The 21,163-nt window shown below is 40.4% G+C and overlaps 3 protein-coding genes across 3 annotated transcripts in view; 2 read left to right on the forward strand and 1 right to left on the reverse strand.

Annotated features, from left to right (window-relative positions):
* The first annotated feature begins 231 nt into the window (after positions 1-231).
* On the forward strand, positions 232-8,370 carry LOC106110177. The gene is made up of 15 exons (XM_013291913.1): positions 232-383; positions 460-637; positions 906-1,007; positions 1,337-1,417; positions 1,776-1,858; positions 2,305-2,503; positions 2,965-3,099; positions 3,634-3,722; positions 3,801-3,916; positions 4,715-4,925; positions 5,419-5,557; positions 5,985-6,118; positions 6,477-6,618; positions 7,049-7,263; positions 7,732-8,370. Exons 1-15 carry the CDS (start codon positions 331-333, stop codon positions 7,874-7,876), a joined length of 2,022 nt encoding a protein of 673 aa, XP_013147367.1. The 5' UTR covers positions 232-330; the 3' UTR covers positions 7,877-8,370.
* An 800-nt stretch (positions 8,371-9,170) lies between these two features.
* On the reverse strand, positions 9,171-17,080 carry LOC106110174 (nucleolar complex protein 3 homolog). Its single transcript, XM_013291903.1, has 13 exons — positions 16,920-17,080; positions 16,556-16,842; positions 16,061-16,263; positions 15,361-15,590; positions 14,807-14,972; positions 14,303-14,423; positions 13,265-13,478; positions 12,237-12,425; positions 11,826-12,007; positions 10,875-11,098; positions 10,265-10,443; positions 9,786-9,985; positions 9,171-9,376 (listed from the first exon to the last, which is right to left on the reverse strand). The coding sequence occupies exons 1-13, from the start codon at positions 16,923-16,925 to the stop codon at positions 9,190-9,192; spliced, it is 2,388 nt and encodes a 795-aa protein (XP_013147357.1). The 5' UTR covers positions 16,926-17,080; the 3' UTR covers positions 9,171-9,189.
* Positions 17,081-17,482: 402 nt separating this feature from the next.
* LOC106110158 (regulator of G-protein signaling loco) overlaps positions 17,483-21,163 on the forward strand; it is a 61,738-nt gene continuing 58,057 nt past the window's right edge. Inside the window, exons 1-3 of the mRNA XM_013291879.1 lie at positions 17,483-18,094; positions 18,904-20,423; positions 20,500-20,715. Of these exons, the coding sequence (XP_013147333.1) occupies positions 17,689-18,094; positions 18,904-20,423; positions 20,500-20,715 (2,142 nt within the window). The 5' untranslated portion in view covers positions 17,483-17,688. The remainder of the gene's footprint in view (positions 18,095-18,903; positions 20,424-20,499; positions 20,716-21,163) is intronic.

Genomic DNA, 21,163 nt, shown 5'->3' on the forward strand with positions numbered 1-21,163 from the left:
CGTTAGCAATAACATTAAATATTTGTAATATGCAAATTTCTTCATAAAGATCTAAATAGGCATTAAATATTCCTGAATATTGATTTTTTGTCTAAACCCTTTTTTAATTTTCCGCGCATTTTGTCTCTTGATTCTTTTTGGCGATAGTATTTCCCATTGGCTGCTGAAAACCATAAAGAAAAGGTTTACAATTTATAATCTTTGAGATAAACCATAGACTACTAGTTCATTTTTTCAGTTAGCAATTTGAAATGTTTTGAAGTTTGAAATTCAACGTTTGCTTTGAATTGTAATTTAAGAATTATAAAGAGATTATTATAATTTATAATAATGTATTCGACAAGATATGTGCCCGGTGCGCAATCAACAAGTCGCAAATCAAGGTAAGTGAGCAATAAAATCAAATGTAGACAAACAAATCATTTCACGACACATTTAAATAACAATGGAAATTTCAAGATTGGAAGGCAAACCATCATTGTTACCAAAACCACGACGCACTGGATCGACGGAGCCCGAGATTCGCCGGCCGAGTGGAGCGGGCCATCGTTCCAGCAGCGCGGAGCCGCCTAGGGCTACATTTGGTGGTCGTCTAAGTAGAGAACCCTCAGCTACCAATTTGCCTCCAAGTAGTTCAGTGAGTTTTTATTATATCTGAGAATATTTATGACATAACTAAATATTTGATTGTGATAATGCATCTTCCTTAACACTGTTTTTACTTATGAGATGTGTATATCTTCCATTGCATTGACCTTAGTAAATAGTTTGAGAGAAAAATAAAACATTATAGTGATTGTATATGCAGTTAACATGAGTTTGTTATTTGTATAAGAGACTGTAATTGTAAGTATGTTTCATTAATAATGCTTGTACATGCCCAATCTATTATATTAACATTTCAGAGGTCTAAATCACAGCAAAGTGATATGAGATATGGAGGGAATCACTACATGTCCACACCACTGCACTCGAATCATAATGCACGAACAACTAATACACCATTGGTAATATCTTTGTTATCATTAAATTATTTGTACAATTGAAGCATTTATCTTACTAATATTATAAATATGAAAGTTTAGATGGATGATTAACAGTTTGCCGCCTAAATGTCTAAATGTATGTCAATGAAATTAGGAATAAATGTGGAGTATATTCTAGAACAGATAGGCTACCTTTGATCCCAGAAATAGTTATAGTACCCATGGGATACATTAATTTTGTTTAATTAATATATTTCATGCAACAGTAGTTGTAACAAGCGGAAGAATTATTATAAAATAGGTTTTTCGAGAATTTTATGTGAGATCTTATTTTAATATGATGTTTGCAGGAGTTCCGTTTACCAGCCAGTGAGTTAAAGCATGGAGTGACTCCGTTACGCTACAGTCATAACTTGACTACCACCCCCAGGGTAAAAATAACCACAGATATATATTACCTAGAGTAGACTTAAATGTACATTTAGTTTGACTCCTGTAAGTGCAGGAAATAACCATGGCATTAAAAAAAAGTTATGTTTTATAGTTATCCTTTTTGGTGTAGTGGTTGCTTTGTGCAGAATTTTAAAAATAATACTCTTTAATGTCACTCAGTGGTAGTATAGTGGTAGTACTCAGCTTTTTTATGGTGAAAGAATTTTTAAAGTTGCCCCTGTGGTTTTTGAGTTATTTCATTACATACAAAAATCTAAAAATACAAATCTTTCCTCTTTATAATGTCGATACAGATAGATATTTCTTTATAATCTAATTTGTTATATTGTATTGTAGAGAACAGGAGATGAGTCCTCCGGACGCAGCTGGGAGCAGGCACTGGATCGCGTTCTAGCATTTGTTACAGTGAAGGATCAGAGGTCTGTTAAAATATCTTGTATGATAGAAAATAACAAATTAATTGTTTTTGATGTTAGTGTCATTCTTTGGCCAAGTGTTTTTCTTAGTGGTGAGTGAGTAATCAACTAAATTCGTCGAATTAGCGAAGTACCCGGTGCTAATAAACATCCGAAATTGCAGATGCGTTGTCTAAAAATAATCATCTGTGCATAGAAAGGATATTTCTCTTTCTATGTGTACCACCTCTGTCAATTTTTTCTTTCCAAACTCCATCCTGTGTCAAAGGGAAGGGTACTAAAAACAACTGATCAAATTCATTTATGCTTTAGCTAATTTTATACATTTAAATTTAGTCCCTTTTCCATCTTTATAAAGTATAGCTTGAAGGAGGTGGAAACAAATAGAGGGAAATGTCATTTCTGTGCAAATTCTTTGTGATTGTGTTTCTACCATTGTTGTGTGTCAGGCCGCTGTCGAGTGCGGGATGGCAGCGCGCGGCGGCGGCCCGCGTGGGCGAAGCCCTATCGGCGCGCGCGGCGGAGGGTGGCAAGGCGCTGGCGCTGCTGCGGCCCCTCACCATCGCACGTTTCATCGACATCGTGGTTGAACTACTGGCAGCCATTTATACCAACCCCACACTCAATACTGACAATTACGTCACAAAGGTAACTGCCGCTTCTAGTACACTCCTTTACAGATCTGTGAAATCTTTTGTACTCGTGGTTGGCCTATAAAGGTGTTATAGTGAAATCGCACATGACCCTGTCTTTTCACAAGGCAGAATATCTTTAAAAAGTGCATTTTTTGACCCGTAGACTAAACAGAAATAAAAAAAACCCTCACCATAATGCGAAATAATATGGAACTAATTTCTTTTAATATGCAAAAATTGGTTGTAATAAGGTTAAGGCTCTTGTATCCTTGAATAAGCCTTATATAACTATCACTGTCAGTTGGTGCTGTATCAACTAGTTTCAGTCCAGTCCAGTCATTCACGTGTTTCTTTTTCTTTCTCTCGCACGAGACGACCACAAAGAAAACAAAACGGTGTCTTTAATGGACATTATATGTAAGTTAAGACATGCTTAATTAGTTTTATTAATGTGTACGTAATATGTGTTTGCAGCTGCCGCACATAACGAAGCGGCTGCTGTACCCGGGCGCGGTGTCCAAGTCGTGGCTGCGCACCGTCAACACGCTGCACGCCTTCCCGCACGCGCTCGCCCTCCTCGCCTACCTCACTGACCTCGTGCACTTCTGTGTCAGTACACACCTCGCACACACCTCGCAGACACTTCGTATACACCTCATACTACACAACTCGCAGACACTTCGTACACACCTCGCAGACACTTCGTACACACCTCGCAGACACTTTGCACACACCTCGCAGACACTTTGTACACAACTCGTACACACTTCGTACACACGTCATAGACACTTCATACACACCTCGCAGACACTTCGTACACACCTTGCAGACACTTCGCACACACCTCGCAGACACTTTGTACACACCTTATAGACACTTCATACACACCTCGCAGACACTTCGTACACACCTCGCAGACACTTCGCACACACCTCGCAGACACTTTGTACACACCTCATAGACACTTCATACACACCTCGCAGACACTTCGTACACACTTCGTAGACACTTTATACAAGCCTCGCAGACACTTCGTACATACCTCGTAGACAACTCGACCACACCTCGCACACTTCTCGTAGACACCCCAAGAGACACGTTTAACAAACCATTATGGTCATTTAAATTATTTTTATGTTTTAGGAAAGTCCAATAGAAGAAGAGTTGATATATCTGGCTAAAGATGATTTAGCTCGACTCAAACAAGATTTTATTTTCCGCAGCTGGCAGAGGTAAGTAGTTACTAAAGATATGAAAAAAAATAACTAATTCGGAAATAGGGTATAAATATTAATTGTGTCCACTTTCAGATTCCAGATGCCAGAGTATCAGTTTGATGATTTAGCGGAGGAATATTTACAGAATCTGAAAATACTTCTTGGGAATGATGATGAGAAGATTCAAGAATTAGAGAGAACAGTTCAGAGTAAGTAGAATATTTTAAATCGCATCAATATTTCCACTCTATCACTGTTAAACTATAGTTTTCTTAACTGTTGTTATTGTGGTTGCGTTTTATTATATTAGTATGAACTATGAAGTATTATAGTGTTAAGTTTTTCGACTAACTCCCATGTTTTTTTTTCGGGTGGTTTATGACATTATCTTGTAGGCGTGGTATTTCTTTCTCTCCAGATCGTTTCTTCATTTCTGAGGGTAGCGATTACTCTCCTTGACCATCTCTCGAAGGGTGTTTCTCCAATCTGACAGATACATCTTTAACATAATTATATATCGTTACGATATGTTTCGATTATGATAATGGACGTTCACCGCGCACGTGGACGCGTGCACAGTCTATCGCGACTCAGCTTGAACTGACAGTTTCACAAGATGGCCGCGATAGCAGTGCGCTAATGGGCATAGAGTATGTCTCTTGTAGACAAATAGATGTATTAGATGGTAACACTAAAAGGGTGGCAGAACACTTTGCGTATAGCGTAACGAATGGATGACGCATCATCTATGGGCAGCGGTCGCTTCGCCATTTTGGCGGATTCAGGTGGCAGCTTGCTCGTTTGCCATCTTGTTATATGTTAGTTATTGGTCTAAAACTTATCGAATGATTTAAAAAACGACCGCTGGGGTGACGCCGAGTTTTGAATTGGCAGTTATTTGCAGTTAATACTTAATTGGCAATCACTTGCAGTGAATAGTTTGCCTCGCGTTTTTAGACGCTTATTCCTCTAATAATAGATATATGTAATGTTTGTATAATGTGCAGAGCAGGAGAGCCAGCTGGAGGACGAGACGGAGGCGGCGGCGCGCGCGGACGTGGCGCGGCGCGAGGGGCGCGCGGGCGCGGTGCGCGCGGCGCTGCGCGGGGAGCGCGCCGCCGCGCTGCACGCCGCCGCCGCCGCGGAGGACGCGCGCGCCGCACGACAACGACTGCTCGATGGACTCACTGATATCGATGCTGAAGTGGAACGTGCTGTGTAAGTTATGTCGTACTTCATATTAATATTATAAATGTGAAAGTTTGAATGGATGGATGGATGTTTGTTAGAGTTTGTAGCCTAAACGGCTGAACGGATCTAAATGAAATTTGACACAAAGATAATAGTCTGGAAGAACACATAGGCTACTTAGTTTTGTTTTTTTAATACCATCCGGACGGAGTCGCGGGCGCAAGCTACTAAATAATATTACTAATGTAGATTGGCTTTATAAATTCGCGTGATATTAAAAAAAACTCAGTAAGTAGCCTATTTGTTCATCCATATTACATCTGTGACAGATTTCATCGTGATTCATTTACTGGTTTTGACAGCAAACTAATTATTTCGCTTTAAAAATCGCATTCATAATATTAGTAAGATGCAATAGTTTAGATGAAGACGAATAATATGACAACTATAAATGGTCTCGCAAATATGAGTGCTAAACCCCCCTAATTACAAATCGCGAATTAGTGTAATGTGAACACAGCGCGGAGAGCCAGCGGCTGGTGGCGGAGGTGTCTGCGCAGAGCATGTCGGTGTCGGAGCGCGCGCAGCTGCTGGAGCAGCTCGACTACGCCTTCCGCGTGCACGACTCCAAGACCGCGCTCGCGGACCACATCGCCAAGGTACACACGCACTGAACCACTGGATAAGTCTTTGATAACGCTGGTCCGCTGCAGTTTGATTTCAAACATGAATTTGTACACTCAAGGATCTTCGCGGTGTTCCATTTACATAAATCGCCACGTTCCTAGCAACTAGCCTCCGCCTTTTACAAATTACCAATCAACTACTGTATAGTGTAAAAACTTTAAAAATAAAAATGATTTTTATAGAAATATGTACAGGAAGAGACATAGAAAACAATAACATTGACAATCTGGTCTAAGTACTTGGTTTTAAGCAATTAGATTTCTCTAACATGTAAAAACTTCTCGAAAAAATGGAAAGTTGTGCAAAAGCAATTAGCCGTTACCAATCTGTATTCAAACGACTGCTTTTAAAGTAGTTCCGCGATAGTACACGCTGGCATGTGTTTGTGTGTGTGTGCAGATGGTGGTGGGCAAGGAGACGGAGCTGGCGGGCTGGCAGAAGCGCACGCTGGACAGCTGCCTGCAGTACAAGCAGGCGCTCATACACCTCGCGCCGCGCTCGCCGGACCTCGCCGACTACAACATCGATGAGAAGTTAGATATCTATACTTATATAATACTTAATATAATAAAGCGTAAACACATACTTCGTGGCGTATAATGTCAGCAATCAGTATATTTTTGAATAATTCTTTCTTTAAAAAAAGCCTTACATTTACGACATGCTTTAGTCTATATATTTTCACACCGTTAAACTTAGGGGTAAATATTTTGGATAAAAACCCTAATGTGGGAAACAGACCATAAGTAGTTGCCAACATCAAGGAATCAAGGTTGTTATGGTAATTGTTATCCAATTTCATAGGCCTTTGTGGTTTTTTTCATTTCATTTCCATTACATATAATTTACATTATTTATCATTTAATTTCTTACTTACGGTGTAACTTCCAGCGAGCTGATGAGTGCGTCGTGCGCGGAGAAGATATCCTCGTGCGTGTGCGTGCTGCGCGAGCGCGCCGCCGCGTTGGCCGCCGAGCGCGCGCAGCGCACCTCCGCGCGCGCCGCCACCAAGCGACACGCGCAGCGCCAGCTGGTATGAACATTACACATATCAATACTAACTATTATTATTGGTTTCATAGACACTTCCAATGTTTTATTATACTACTTTTTACAACTTACTAATGTAAATGTGAAAGTTGGGATGGCTCAATAGATTACAATGACATTTGGCATAGATGTAGAGAATATAATCTGAAAAAAAGAAACAGGTCACTTGAGGTTACCCGCGGAACGCAATCATTTTACTTTTTCATGCTTACTCGCTAATTGAAAAGTTAATTTGGCGATACATCCCAGAAAAATGTCGGATTCTTAAGGGACATATAGTTTTGTGTTTTTCGTACGTTAAAAGTTGTTTTTTTTTATATAAGAGTGGACGAAGTCGTGGGCACTAGTTAGCAATACAATTAATATGTTGACATGTAAAAGGTATCATAAGGTTATACAATAATGTATTCCAGGAGGTGACTCGGGCTAAGATAGAGGAGGTGAGTGCGCTGGTAGAGGCGGAGCAGGCGCTGCTAGAGGAGGAGGTGCGGGGCGAGCGCGAGGAGGGCGCGCGCGCGGCGGCAGAGCTGACCGCGCTCAGCCAGCAGGCGGCGGCGCTGCTCGCGGCGCAGGCGCAGCACGCGCAAGTCGACACCGACCTGGAGTTCTGGAGGCAGCAGGATGTAGAGTAAGTATTTAATAGTTACATCAAATCATACGTTCCCACTGAGGGGTTAAGAGCCTACTCTAAGTTAGGGGTGGCTAGGCTATGAAAATACAAAAAAAAATAAAATAAAAAATAAAATAAAATAAAAAAAAATAAAAGAAAAAAAAAAGGCTATGAAAATACTGGTCCGGTGTACTCGGAGATCCCGGACCTCCAGATGTCACATAAGAGGGAGGTCTAGTGGTTTAAATCCTACATAACCAAGCTTTCCCCCGAGAGGGCAAGGTATCTTTTAAAGATTTCCCCCAACACCAAAAAAGGGTTTGAACATAACAAGCACTAAAGAATCAGTGCATGAGCACTGATTCTTTAGTTAGCTTTAGCTAACAATGATGTTTGAAACCGAAATCCTAGACAAGTCTCCAAGTTTCGAATATAAGAATAGAACAATTTAGTTACATTTCATTAATGTTTGTTTGTAATATTTAGATGGCGCAGCAAGTTGTCGTCGCTGCAGGAGCGTGTGGCGAGCGCGCGCGCGGAGTCGCAGCACGCGCTAGTGCAGGCCACGCGGCGCCGCGCGCACCTCGCACTGCACACCATACAGGTGTTGAGAGATAACCTGCCAAAATGATCACATATCTCGGTACAAGCACGCTTTCGGTTTATCTATACTAATATAATAAAACGTAAACACATTTTGTTATGTATAATGTAATCACAGCATATTTTTGTATAATCCGTTTTTTAATTAAAAGCCACATGTGTCTATAATTACTGTGAATTGGAAAAAATTGTCATACGAGAAAGGGACATAAAATACAAACCAATAGGGAGAATGAATCAAGGTTGCCATGGTAGCGGTAATTTTTTTGACAAACTCATTCACTGTAATTTTAAAAATTTTGACATTTGCAATTGAATGGAATGTAAAGAAAAAATAAATAATAAATAAAAAAAATTAAAATGTGCGGATGAAGCCACAGAGAACAACTAGTATTTTATACAACTATTGATCCTATTTACGGAAATTAAAATGATATTTTTGTTAGATTACGAGATTTTAACTTTGTATAATATTAAGACAGTTTTTTACACCTATGTAAGTGTTACTATAATTAACATGTAAGAATTTAATAAAACATTCATTATTTCGAACGATTCATTATTTTATTTTGTCACTTCGTCCCAACAACCAACTAAGTAGAGCTTATGCTTAATAGAAGATGCAAGAATATGCAGAAATGTTGACTTAATTTCCAAATCAATTGATTTATTTTAGATTTAACAGTGGTGCTTTAACAACTTAGTACGAATAGGCCGGCACGCCCGGTGTAATACCACGACCACACAGAAGACAGGCGTGAAATGGAACCAATTCCGTGTTTCGTCTGATGAGTGTGGTGCCGGAGGCCTAACTTAAGTCCCTTTCTCTTTACCACCCTTTTCTTATAAAAAGAGGATGGGAAGAGGAAGTGGATTTGACAGTGGAGGAGATGCATAAGAAGGGGAAAATAACCTCTTTATGTGCGTCTCCTCCTCCGTTTGATAAGGGTAGGTAACGCATCTGCAATTGCGGATGTCTATGGGCAGCGGTCACTTCGCCATTTTGGCGATTTCAGGTGGCCGTTTGCTCATTTGCCACCTTATGTTATTAAAAAAAACACTGGCCTGCAAAAAAATCTAGTTTTCAAGCATGAGTTCATCATATTAAGTTTGATATTACGTGTTCAAAACACGGAATCTGACGCAATTAAATACACTTGTATTTCCAATACTTCTGTATGATATTTTTTCCCCACAAAAACTCTGAATTTATGGTTATGTGTATGTTTGGAGCCAATCTCGCCCGAGTTTCATACCGATTGTTCAAGGTTTCATATATTTTTAGGTTCAACAGTCACTTCATTAAATGAATAAAACACATGTTTGTATCATCAAAGTATATTATGCAAATAATATATTTAATTGCACAGTATCTTCCACAGCCTCGCAGTGCAGTTTGAAGTCCCGCTGCGCCCAGGCAGAGTGTGCAGTCTGCGCGGGGCGCTGGCGCACGCGCGCTGGCGGAGTGATCGCTGGCTTGAACGACATCTGAGAGCCATCGTACTCGTCGTATATGTGCATAGGACTTCTGTAATCGTATAATAATTGTTACCTTCATCAGCACAGTATGACATACGAAAAACAAAGTAATTCCATGGGAAGACTTAATTTCACGTTTGAACCAGATTCCATATGTTATTCCCTACTTTGTTTCCTATGTCTTTTAATAAGATATGTATAATTATTGCTAAATTATCGAATAAACACGAAAAAATAGATAGATGGATGGATGGATGGATGGATGGATGGATGGATGGATGGATGAATGGATGGATATTTGTTCGAGTTTTTATCTTAAACAGTTAAACGGATCTCAATGAAATTTGGCATAGGTGTAGACGTCTGGAAGAATACATAAGCTACATTTGTTTTGTTTATTCTACGCGGTCGGAGTCGTGGGTGAGCGCTAGTTAGTATATGTGTTGTGTAGTGCATACTTGTGCAGCGGCGCGGCGCGCGCCAGCAGAGTGCCGGCAGCTTGGCGCAGCGCGGGCTGGTAGTGGCGGCGCAGCGCGGCCAGCTCGTGCAGCACGGCGGCCTGCGCGCCGCACTGCGCCGGCGCCCCGCACTGCGCGTCGTAGCGCCCCGCGCCGCTCGCGTCCTCCGGCTCCAGCAGCGACTGCAGGCTGCTGCTGCTCTGTAACACACATTTATTTATACATTTGGTAGAGATATTAGGATGGTAGATATGCATTGCCTACTCTTAATCGACGGAAGACGCACATAAATAGGATATTTCCCCTTCCCATGCGTCTTCTCGGTTGTCACTCTTTTTCTTCCCATCCTCCGCTTAAGAAAGGGGTGGTGAGGGAAAGGGATAATATTTAGGCCTACGTATACATTAGACTGTACGCGTAATGGTTTCCATTATACGCCTATTTTTTTTAAACAACTTCTACTGTTGCCCCGCCTGTACCTGCATGAGGTTGCAGACTATGTGCAGCGCGGCGAGCGCGGCGTGCGGCGCGGCCTGCAGCGCGAGCGTGGCGAGGCGCTTGGCGAGCGCGCGCAGCACCAGCGGGGAGACGCGGCGCGCGCGCGCACACACCTCGCACGCCGCCTCCAGCACGATACGGGCTTCAGAACATGTTCCACCTGGAATAACACACATACTATTGTAAAGAGGAGAAAAAACTGGGTATCTTGCAATTATTGAAATAACTGAAAAACTAAGTCGATTGCAAAAAATTTTTACACCATTAAAAAGCTACGTTATCAGAGTAACATAATGTCATCTATTCATAAGTAGCGGAATTCATGTCCGTGGAATAATCTAACTGTTGCCAGAACAGTTCAGAACAAGACAGTTCTATTACAACGCCATCTGAAAAAGTCACGAAATTAACGCCCGTAGAATTGTGTCTGGAATGTTCTATCGCAACGTTATCTTGTGGCGAATAGCGAAATTGACGCCCGTCGAGTAGTCGAACTGTTTCTAGACTATTCTGTTGCAACGCCATCTGTTAGCGAGTAGCGGAAAATAATTGGCAAAAAATATCTAATACATTCTAATTAAATGACAGTACCGGCGTGCACATTAATAGCATTAGCATAGAGTTGTGCGTGGAAATGTGCAGGGTCGAAGTTGAGCGCGTCCCCCGCCGCCGCCAGCACGGCCAGCGCCGCGCGGGCGCACTGCAGCCGCGCGCGCCGCCCCAGCAAGCCAGCGCTGGCCTCGCCGTCGCCGCACAGCCGGGACAGCAGCGACACCAGCTCCGAGTAATACTCCACGTTGATCACGTGCGAGAATCTGGTGAACAATGAACGTGGATAATTCCCAACCGTCACCTCTGTCCCCACAACAAACATTCATCCGTCCCACCTTTTAGTCCATCACCTTAAAGGTAACAGATGAGCCGTTATGAAATAAAATAAGTTCCGACTGTCCCCTCGTCGCAAAAAATGGGACGGATGAAACTTTTCATTCACATCTGTCTCCATGTATACATAAATATAATAACCACTACTCATTTAAAACAAAACAAAAAAGAATTTTATGTGTTTTGGTATTTTTTAAAAGAATTGCTATAAATTCCTTTACAAGTATTTATATGTTACAAGTAACTAAATTTATTAGAAATCAATATTATTATAATAAAGCGTAAACACATACATCTTTGTTGCCTAAGATGTCAGCAATTATAGCATATTTTTGAATAACTCTTTTTTTTTTGTAAAAAGCCCTACACTTACGTCACGCTTTAGGCTAAATATTTTCACGCCATTAGACTTAGGGGGTAAAGATTTTGGATAAAAACCCTGATGTGGGAAAGAGTCCATAAGTTGCTGCCAACATCAAGGAAGCAAAATTGTCAAGATTTGTCATGTCATGTCATTTTGACATTTGCTATTGATAATTTGATAATTGTAAACAATAAAATAAAACTTTCATAATTTCATGCGGATGAAGCCGCACGGGAACAGCTAGTTTAATATATTACAAGAAGAAGAGAATTTTTATATAGAAGCAAACTAACTTGGCGAGTCCAGTGAGCACGGCCTCCAGCAGCTGCGAGTTGGGAGCAGTCTTCAGGATGCGGAAGTAGATGTTGAAGACGGTCTTCGTCACTTCTGTCAGCTGTTTCTTGCGCGCTTCGGAATCCTCCCGCGCTTCCGTTTCTAGAAGTTCCCGCTCCACTTCTTTTAACTTCTTCGCTCGCTGTGACAAAGAATTCATATTTTTAAACATCAAAGCAACTTTTAAGTCTTCATTGATGACAATTACGTAAGTTTTTCGTTGAATAAATTATTTTTGATGCCAATTGCGATGTATAGTCTGGAAGAACACTTAGGTCACTCACTTTTATTTTATTTAATTCCACGCAGACGAAGTCACGGGCGAATGCTAGATTTCGCATAAAACAAGATGTGAAGGAGTTATAACCAACCTTCTTCTCCTTCTTAGACAGATTAACGATCCTCTTCTTATGCTTCTCTTCTTGTTTCTTCTTATGCTTGAGGTCAGCTTCAGCGTCGAGGTCCACGTCCCGGATGCGCAGCGCCAGCAGGCACTCCAGAGCGCCCGGGTGCAGCCGGGTGCCACGCTTTTTAACCAAGTGGTTGATTAACTTCACAATCTGAAAGGTCATTTGGTACTTAAATTACTGAAAAAAAATCAATTAACAATATCCTATGACACTTTACTAAGAGCGTCGGTGGCTCAGTGGTTTGAGAACTTGACTTGTAATCTACAGGTCTTGGGTTCGAATCCCGCCATGTACCAATGTGATTTCGATTTTTCGTATGTACATAATTTACCCGACGTTCTTACGGTAAAGGTAAACATCGTGATGCACATATCAGAGGAGAAATTCAAAGATATATGTGAAGTCAACAAACCCGCAGTGGGCCAGCGTGGTTGACTATGGTCTAGTCACCCTAAGGGTAGGCTCCGAGCACCTCGGTGGGACATATAGTGAGCTGGTGTTGTTTATGACACTCTTTGAGAACAGACCAATCGAATGACACTTTGTTTAAATTGGTTCAATAGTTTAGGTTATTAGTGGTTATAAAAACAACCACACAACATGCAATATTATTCTTGTCAGTGAGAAAAATGTAGAAAATTCAATGTAAATATATCTATCTAAATATTGTTCTTTTAAGACTGTACTCAGTCAATTCCATAAATATGTGTTTTAACAATTTTAACACTGGAACATTCCAAAATTCATCCATAGACAATAAATATTGTTTGGAAACATGTAAATACAATTTTCCCATTTGTCATTTTACTAATATTTCTTTTAACTATACCAACTAAGCTATAAGCTGGATATGGTTCAAAATAGTCGAATGGCGGGACTCTCTCAAACGCAAAATCTGTAGTCCGTACCCCAAACTATTAGAATATTGGCGTATAATGTGCCATTGAATTCTACTACACTTAAAAACTCTTAAATCTAGAAAGACATACCTTTAATGTAATTTCCCCTTTGTTATCATCAGTAAACACTTGCTGGCAACACTGTGTGACAGTATCGCGAGCGTCCGCCCGCCTGCTGGCGAGGTAGGGCAGCACGGTCTGCGCGATGTTGCCCGCGTAGTTGAACTGCGGCCGCGCCTGCAGCAGCGCGCACAGGCAGCGCAGGCTCACCAGCGCCAAGCTCGTCTCGCTCTCTTCTAGTTGTCTGTGGTACATGGTTGATGCTAACACTGGTAATAACGGCTTTTATGCGTGGTCCACTAGGCCAGTACAGTTGCTCGGCGCTCGAAAATTGCACTGTCATTCAACTGACACATTGTTTAGTGGCTCAGTATTTTTCTAGTCATCACATTTTTTCTCATTTTTCTGTGGTTCTTCTATACTAATATAATAAAGCGTAAACACACTTCTTTATTGCCTAAGATGTCAGCAATCACTGCATATTTTCGAATAACTCTTTTTTTAATAAAAAGCCCTACTCTTACGTCACACTTTAGGCTATATAATTTCACGCCGTTAAACTTAGGGGTAAATATTTTGGATAAAAACCCTGATGTGGGAAAGAGACCATAAGTTGCTGCCAACATCAAGGAAGCAAGGTTACTATGGTTTGACATGATGTCATGTCATTTTGACATTTGCAATTGATAATTTGACAAATGTAAACAATAAAATAAAATTTTTATAATTTTATGCGAATGAAGTCGCCTGGGAACATCTAGTTATAATGTTAAAATATTTATCTGATAAAACACAACACAGTAGTTTTAGACAACTTATTTAATTGATACTGTCGCTTTAAACTCAGAGCAACACTTCTCGTTAGGGCTCCGGTTGCGCGCCAATCTATCCATACTGCTAGTGACATTGACAGCTGTCAGCTAGGGACGTGACGTTTATGCCGATAATCTAGAGTTGCGCCATTTCTACAGCACGGGACTAATTTTGTTCCTAACAGTTGGAAGGCAACTGTTATACTATTATAACTGAATTTTTAATAAGACTTTCAATAATGAGATTTCTACACACCTATTATCTCCTTTCTTTCGTCTCATAACGGAGGCAGCTTTCTCCAGCCGCTGAAGATATCTCTTGTAGAACTCCAATAATTCTTTTTCATATTTGTATAGAGCGAGGGTGTCTTTTTTCACTGTTGAAAAAAGAAATTACTTTATTTAAATCTGTTACTAAGATATCTCATTTCTTAGTAATATTATAAATACGTAAGTTCAGTTGGATGGATGTTATCTCCAGAATGACTGAACGGATCTCGACGAAATTTGTTATAAATGTAGAACATTGTTTGGAAATAGCATACTTTCTAAGTTTTTTATTACGCGCGAACGAAGTCGCGGGTTAAAATTAGTGTATAAGATTACTGTAAGATTGATACAAATATTTTTACATAGGAGTTTGAATAATTTTAACAATTTCGGATGTCTAGTCGGCAGTCGCTTCGCTTTTACTGCGAATTCAGGTGACCACTTCCTTGTATGCCAATTTGTAATATAAAAAATCAATTTAAAAACTCACATTTAACATCAGAGTAATCCTGATGGCGTATAGCATAGTCTGGCAGAATGTCCCGGAACACCTCCGCGGCTGACACCGAGGCCAGCTTCCTTACAGAGACCAAGTTAGGTGTACCATCCTTCAAGTGTTCATCCATTAAATATAGGATGGGGTACAAATTCTTCAGCTGGAAGATATAATTTAATAATATTCAATGCTCATAAAGTTACATGGTAAAATTTACCTAATAATAAACATCCATCCAGTCACAATTACAATATCCTAGCTGTTGCTTGCGACTTCGTCCGCGTAAAATAAAAAAAATACTATAGCCCATGTTACTCACAGATAAATTACCTTTCTAATGGTAAGGAAATTATTAAAAATGACTGTCAATTTTGAGTTATTCACTACATCATCGTCAGCCTTTGTTTGCCCACTGCTGGGCATAGGCCTTCCCCAATACCTTCCACAGAATGCGGTCCTCTGCCTTCTGCATCCAACGACTACATACAAAATTACAAATCTTTCCTCTTTATAACATCTGTATAGATATATAAGTATTACATAGTGACCTTTCTCTCCGGATTCTCAAGCAAGGAAGAGCAGAGTGCTCCAATCCTTAGCTTCTCATGCTTCAGCTTGTCTCTCCTTGCAGCTAATAACTGCACAGCTGTCACCACTTCATCAGTGCCTTCCAATTCTTCTCCAGCAACCTCCATACCCGAATCTGAATCCTGAGACTCCTCTTTGTTCTCTGAAGGCTCTGGCACTTCATCAGGCTGTTCTTCATCTGAATCTGTGTCTAGAAGGTAAGGAAATTACTTATAAACTAGAGTGCTAACTAACTTATGAACTATACTACTAACTTATAAACTACTTATGAACTTAGCTGATGACTTAATCACTACATTAAAATAAGTAGCCTTTGAGCTGTACGGAAGAGTAACACATACTGTGCCAATTCTCCATAAGGACAAGAGCAGCCCCCTTAGACAAAGTGATATTTGAATATCGTTATTGCTGATTGAAAAATCTAAAATGTATGCAACTGACAAACATTTGGATAAGTCACATGCTTGTTTTCATTCATTCCTATGCGTTTTGACATATTTTGTCGATTCTACTAGCAATACAGAGCGAAAGTCACTTTGTCTAAGGGGGCAGGTTTATAAAGAAGCACAGATAAAAAGATCTTTATATTGTTGTTGAGAATTCATAAACAGTTTTGAATTTTTTCTTAACACAATTGGGCTCTTTCATTTGTTTAGTTACCTTCACATTCCTCAGATCTCTCCAAGATTCCATCTTTAGTCTTAATAGGCAGGAGTGGTCGCAGTTTCTTGGCAGGTCTCTCAGCCATTTCCGCCTCATACTTCTCTTCAACATCGCTGTTATCTGTCTCTGTCTCCGCACCACTGTCACTACTTAAAGCATTTTTTGTATGCTCTGGAGTTATCTTACGCTTTTTAGGTTTTCTGTAAAAAGAAATTTATGTTGAAGATAAGTAAATTAATAGGGAAATTAAAATGTTGACACAACATTCAATTTGAGTTTGGGTATAAAAACTGTAAAAAATAGCATATTGCATCAGAATTGGTAAGAAGCATTTAAATGTGAATTTTTTACCGCATTGGTATGATTACATTTTACAAATGGCTTAAAGGCCAAGTAACTAAGCCATAAAATCTTTAAAAATAATACTATGAAAATATGTTATCAAGATTTTTGGGTGTATTTAAACATTTCAGATTCGTCGTGTAAACTCACTTCTGTTCCTTTTTATTTTCTTCAGGTATATTGGACAGAAGATTGGGTTGCTTAGCTATCCGGCCTAATATGTACTTCTGTTCTTCCTCATCTAGCATATCAGCCCACTCGTCCCCGGACGCTGCATCACTGTCGCTACTGTAAATTGGCTCCTGCGTCTGTGTCGGCTGCCTTTGCTTCTGTGCTTTGTTTCTATGTCTCTGCAAACGCAACTTACCCTGCTTTCTCATCTTATTTGTAGTCTGGTTATTTCTTTTCACTTTACTAATCTTAACTTTGCCCTTTTTCTGAAAAGAAAATTGTTTTTAAAGTAACAGACAGTCGAATAACACAACAATAATTATAAGTGATGCGGTATACATACAGCCATTTTTATATATTTGCTTCAGAAACTCGTTAGAAATTGTACGTTTATATCGTGTAAAACGATAATTTTAATTCTTTCTTTTTGATTTAAAGTTTAACAACCACTGAAAATAACGTGGATTTGAAACATGTAGTGACATTGACAGATTTTCTTCAATCTTCAAATGACATTGACAAAAGAAACGAATTTGTCTGTGGTTGACACACAGAGACTTGAAAACCGACTTTATAAGGCAAAAACACCGAAAAGCTCCATGCCATTTTATAACTGGTGTTTCATTTTTCAAATAATGTTGAAATTAAGAACTTATCCATTAATTAATTGCAAAATGATGTTTGATTTGCAGCTTTTTTTCATTTGCGTAAATAACATTTATAATTGACATTTTTTAAGTGTCAGAAGCAAAATTTGAATTAAAACGTATAAAATTTAAATATCCTAATGAAAGTATAATTATGAGCATGTTTGAATGACTGTATGTAATAAGATGTAGAATATTTCTTTTTTTATATACGCTTCAACTTTAAAACTTTTAGAATAAAACTTTTATTTACTGAACGTAAAATGCACTCAATCAAACTTTCTAAACGTCAGTTACAAGACCTCGAAACTTTCTTATGTACTTCTAAATTCTAGTTTTTCTAGTTTCTTTTATATTGAAAACCTACTTAAGTTATTCTAGTTTAAGTGTAAATCAACTGGGCAGTTTTTATAATGAACTGTTACCCTGTGTAGTGTTTCAGTTAACAAGGAATAAGGAATTGAAATGGTTCCTCAACAACAACGAAGAAGACGTCGTAGGGCGGCTTTAGTGCGCACTGCTGAGCGTCGTGTTATTGTAGCTCGTGGTTCTGGTGGATTCGGTTTCACCATAGCCGGTCAGAGGCCATGTATAGTGTCGGCGGTAGCTGCTGGGGGTCCGGCAGAGAGAGCGGGACTTCGGGCTGGTGATGCATTACTTGCAGTGGACGGGACCAGCGTAGCTCGAGCTCCTCACGCTTCGGTAGCCAGGATGGTAGCCGCGGCGCCTGGTGCGATATCATTAAGTGTTGCACTAAGAGAGTCTGCACCAACAGACACGGAGGATACGGAGCCAGAAGAGAGAGCGAGGACTAGAAGGAGGTATCCGCCGCCTCGGAGAAGGCCTCAGCAGGCTATGATGCATCATCCAGGCAAGTATACAAGCATGAAGTATACATATTAAAACTTAGAAAGATTGGAGCTTGTAATATTTGCTCCCTTATAGAATTGATTGTAAGATGGTGTTGGGTTGATAAAAGTCAATCAAAGCTTTGAATAATTTTAATTACAAATATACTGTTCAAATCATAATTATTCATAGCCGATCATTCTTTGTCTTTTACATTTTAGTGATCTCAATGAAGCTTATGGTTAAACTTTATATTGTAATTATTTTTTTATATATAACACAAGGTGATGGTATCAACATTATCAATAAATATAATAAAAATTATTTCTGAGTGAAATAAAAATGTAAATAAGTTACGAATACCGTAAATATTAAAAAAATGAATTTCTTGCAGATGTCTAAGTGTATGGATGAAAATACTAGGTATGTGGGAAATCAAATCAAGTTGTGCACTGTGTTCTCACCATTCATTTCATTTAGTTTGTCAATGTTTATGTTGTCATTTAAACCAAATTATACACCTGCACTGCAATATGAAATAATTTGTATTGTGTTTGTTTTCTAACTGGAATGTGAAAAAGAAAGGTCCAAATTATAACCTTTATGTTTCGGTTGCATATTGTTATTTTTAATTTAGCATGACTTTAGTGCAATGACTAACAATTCTAATTTATTTTATGCTTTCTATGAATTATGCTATTTAACCTGACGTTTATGTTGTATGTTGGCAAGTCTCGTAACAAACATGTTATTGTCTAAATACAGCTATGTTATTCCTGATAAAATATTACAATAAATTTTAATACTAAGATAATTTCCTACCATTTCCAGGTTGTCATGCAGCACCCAGTACATCTGGTGTGAATGAGATACTCCAAAATCTAAGCAGAGCACAACTCACACCGAACCATGCTGCCCGCTTAGAATGCCGCGCTGTTGTGGGTTACCTGGGCACGATAGAGACGCCGCAAGCCACAGCCACAGCTGCACCAAGTAACGTGCGTAATGCAGTCAAGAAGCTCAGACAAGAAAGACGACCGGCTACACCTGTTTTGCTGTCTGTACTCCCGAACGCATTACTTTTACGGCGACCAACAGGACAAGTGTTAGCTCAGTATCCTCGTGAACGAATAGTCTATGCTGGATGTGGCTCAGAAGCAGACAGACGTTATTTCGGCCTAGTAACTGCTGCGGAAATTTCCGGCATCGAAACTGAAGCTTCTCACAGTTGCCATGTGTTCGCTGTCGATTCCAGGATGGCGGAACACGAAGCCCACGTCAATAGAGCGAGGGACTTTCAAATTGTTTGTACCAGAGATCCTGTCGCTGAAAGATGCCTAGAATTTCCGCCGTCAGCTGAATATGTGGTCGGTGTTATACGAGGCATGTACTCCTTACCGCCCGACGATTGTGTTAGCCCTAATTTACAGCAGATATCAAAATTAGCTGTGAAGGGCGATAGTCCGGCCCTGGGGAACTTTTCTAGATGTAACAGACCAGTGTTCAGAGCCCAGCGTGATAGAAGACCGTGTAGACAAGAGGATCAGAGAATTGATGTGCCCGAGTTTGTTGCGAATTCCCCTCAGCCGAGCAACCATAGCGAAGTAACGACGACTTCTAGTAATAGCGATTCCGGCATTGGGTTCCATAATGATTGTCGAAATATTGCGGATAGGATACTGGTGGTGGAGTTCGCGGGGCAGCAGCCGCCGCCGAGCAGGTTCCGACAGGAGATGCCGCGTAGACCGATGGGCCTGGTGGGCTGCAGCAGCTTTGATAACGACGGCTCCTTCCTGTCTAACACTACACCCGTGGTAGACGGCTTCGGAGGTCAGGGACGACCGTTGAATCTGGATGACGTCATTCTGAACGCTAACGACTTGCCCCGCCCCGTTGGCCAACGCACCGATGAAGACAGCTACAACTATAACAGCCTATACGGGAATCTTCCGACCAGTTCTCGAAGCTTCCACGGGGTGGTATACGACCAGGTGTACACGGAGAACGAGGGGCACTACGAGCTGGTTCCTCAGGAGCTGGATGATATCGACCGAGTTGCTGAGACGTTTAATTCTGTGGAGATTTACGAGGATAGGTCGCGACATCCGCCAGACTACCACTCCAATGAGTCTGTGGAGAATGTGACGGTGGTGTCGGGGAGGAGTGCGGCGAGTGCAGCGAGTGCGGACTCTGTGTCGGTGTATTCATCGCGCAGTCACGAGGAGGCGCGCCCTCGTCGGCGACACTTGCAGGCCTCGCTTGACGACATGTTAGTGCTGGGTCTACGCGACCCGCCGCCACCGGACAAGGATGATGGCAAGTTCCTGCATCCCGCTAGCGTTAAATGCAAGGTAATGTTATAGTAATTATAGTTTTGCTTTGCATTCTAAATGTCATCGATGTTTAAAGCAATATTTAATGTTTCAGTTCCGTAAATCGAAGCCTTTAAATATTCTGTCTAAGACGAAGAATATGCTGACTGGCAAGGAGTCTCGTAATGGGGGTGATAAAGCGCGGGAGCGGGAGGGGGAGGCTGAGGGACGAAGACGCGCGCTGAGTGCGAGCGCGGGCGACGTGTCGGCGGAGCAGCCCGATGCCGCCGGGTTGCCTGCTGCAGCCAGCGAGCCCGACCTGCGCGATCAGGTCAGTTACTATTTTTTATTATTTTATTTTCACTTTGTATTGTCTTGTATACATAATGCAAGAAGCTATAATGCTTTATTCTAGGTTTAACTTCTACTTAATTGGTATGTTTTATTTTGGTCGTTTTCGTGAGTTTGCAACCATTTTTGGGTACAGTCGAGAAATTTGGTAGTGTTCCTCTTTAAAGTTATAAGTTCGAACGTTTTGTGCACATTAAGACGACGCGAAACAATAAATAATACGCTTTTAAATGTGTTTGTACGAAGGAAGTCACTGCTATCTTATTGGTTATTTGTAAGTACCGGAATTAATCTTGAAGAAAGAATTTATTCCGTAACTGCAACACCGCGGCTTAACCTGACTGTATAGAAAATTCAATTTAATTTTATGTTTTGTCACGTGATTTATTTGACCTAGAGAATATTGTATATTGACATTGAGAATAGTT

Source organism: Papilio polytes, unplaced genomic scaffold, assembly GCF_000836215.1.
Source record: "Papilio polytes unplaced genomic scaffold, Ppol_1.0 DF820844.1, whole genome shotgun sequence".
In the NCBI taxonomy this organism is placed as follows: Eukaryota; Metazoa; Arthropoda; class Insecta; order Lepidoptera; family Papilionidae; genus Papilio; species Papilio polytes.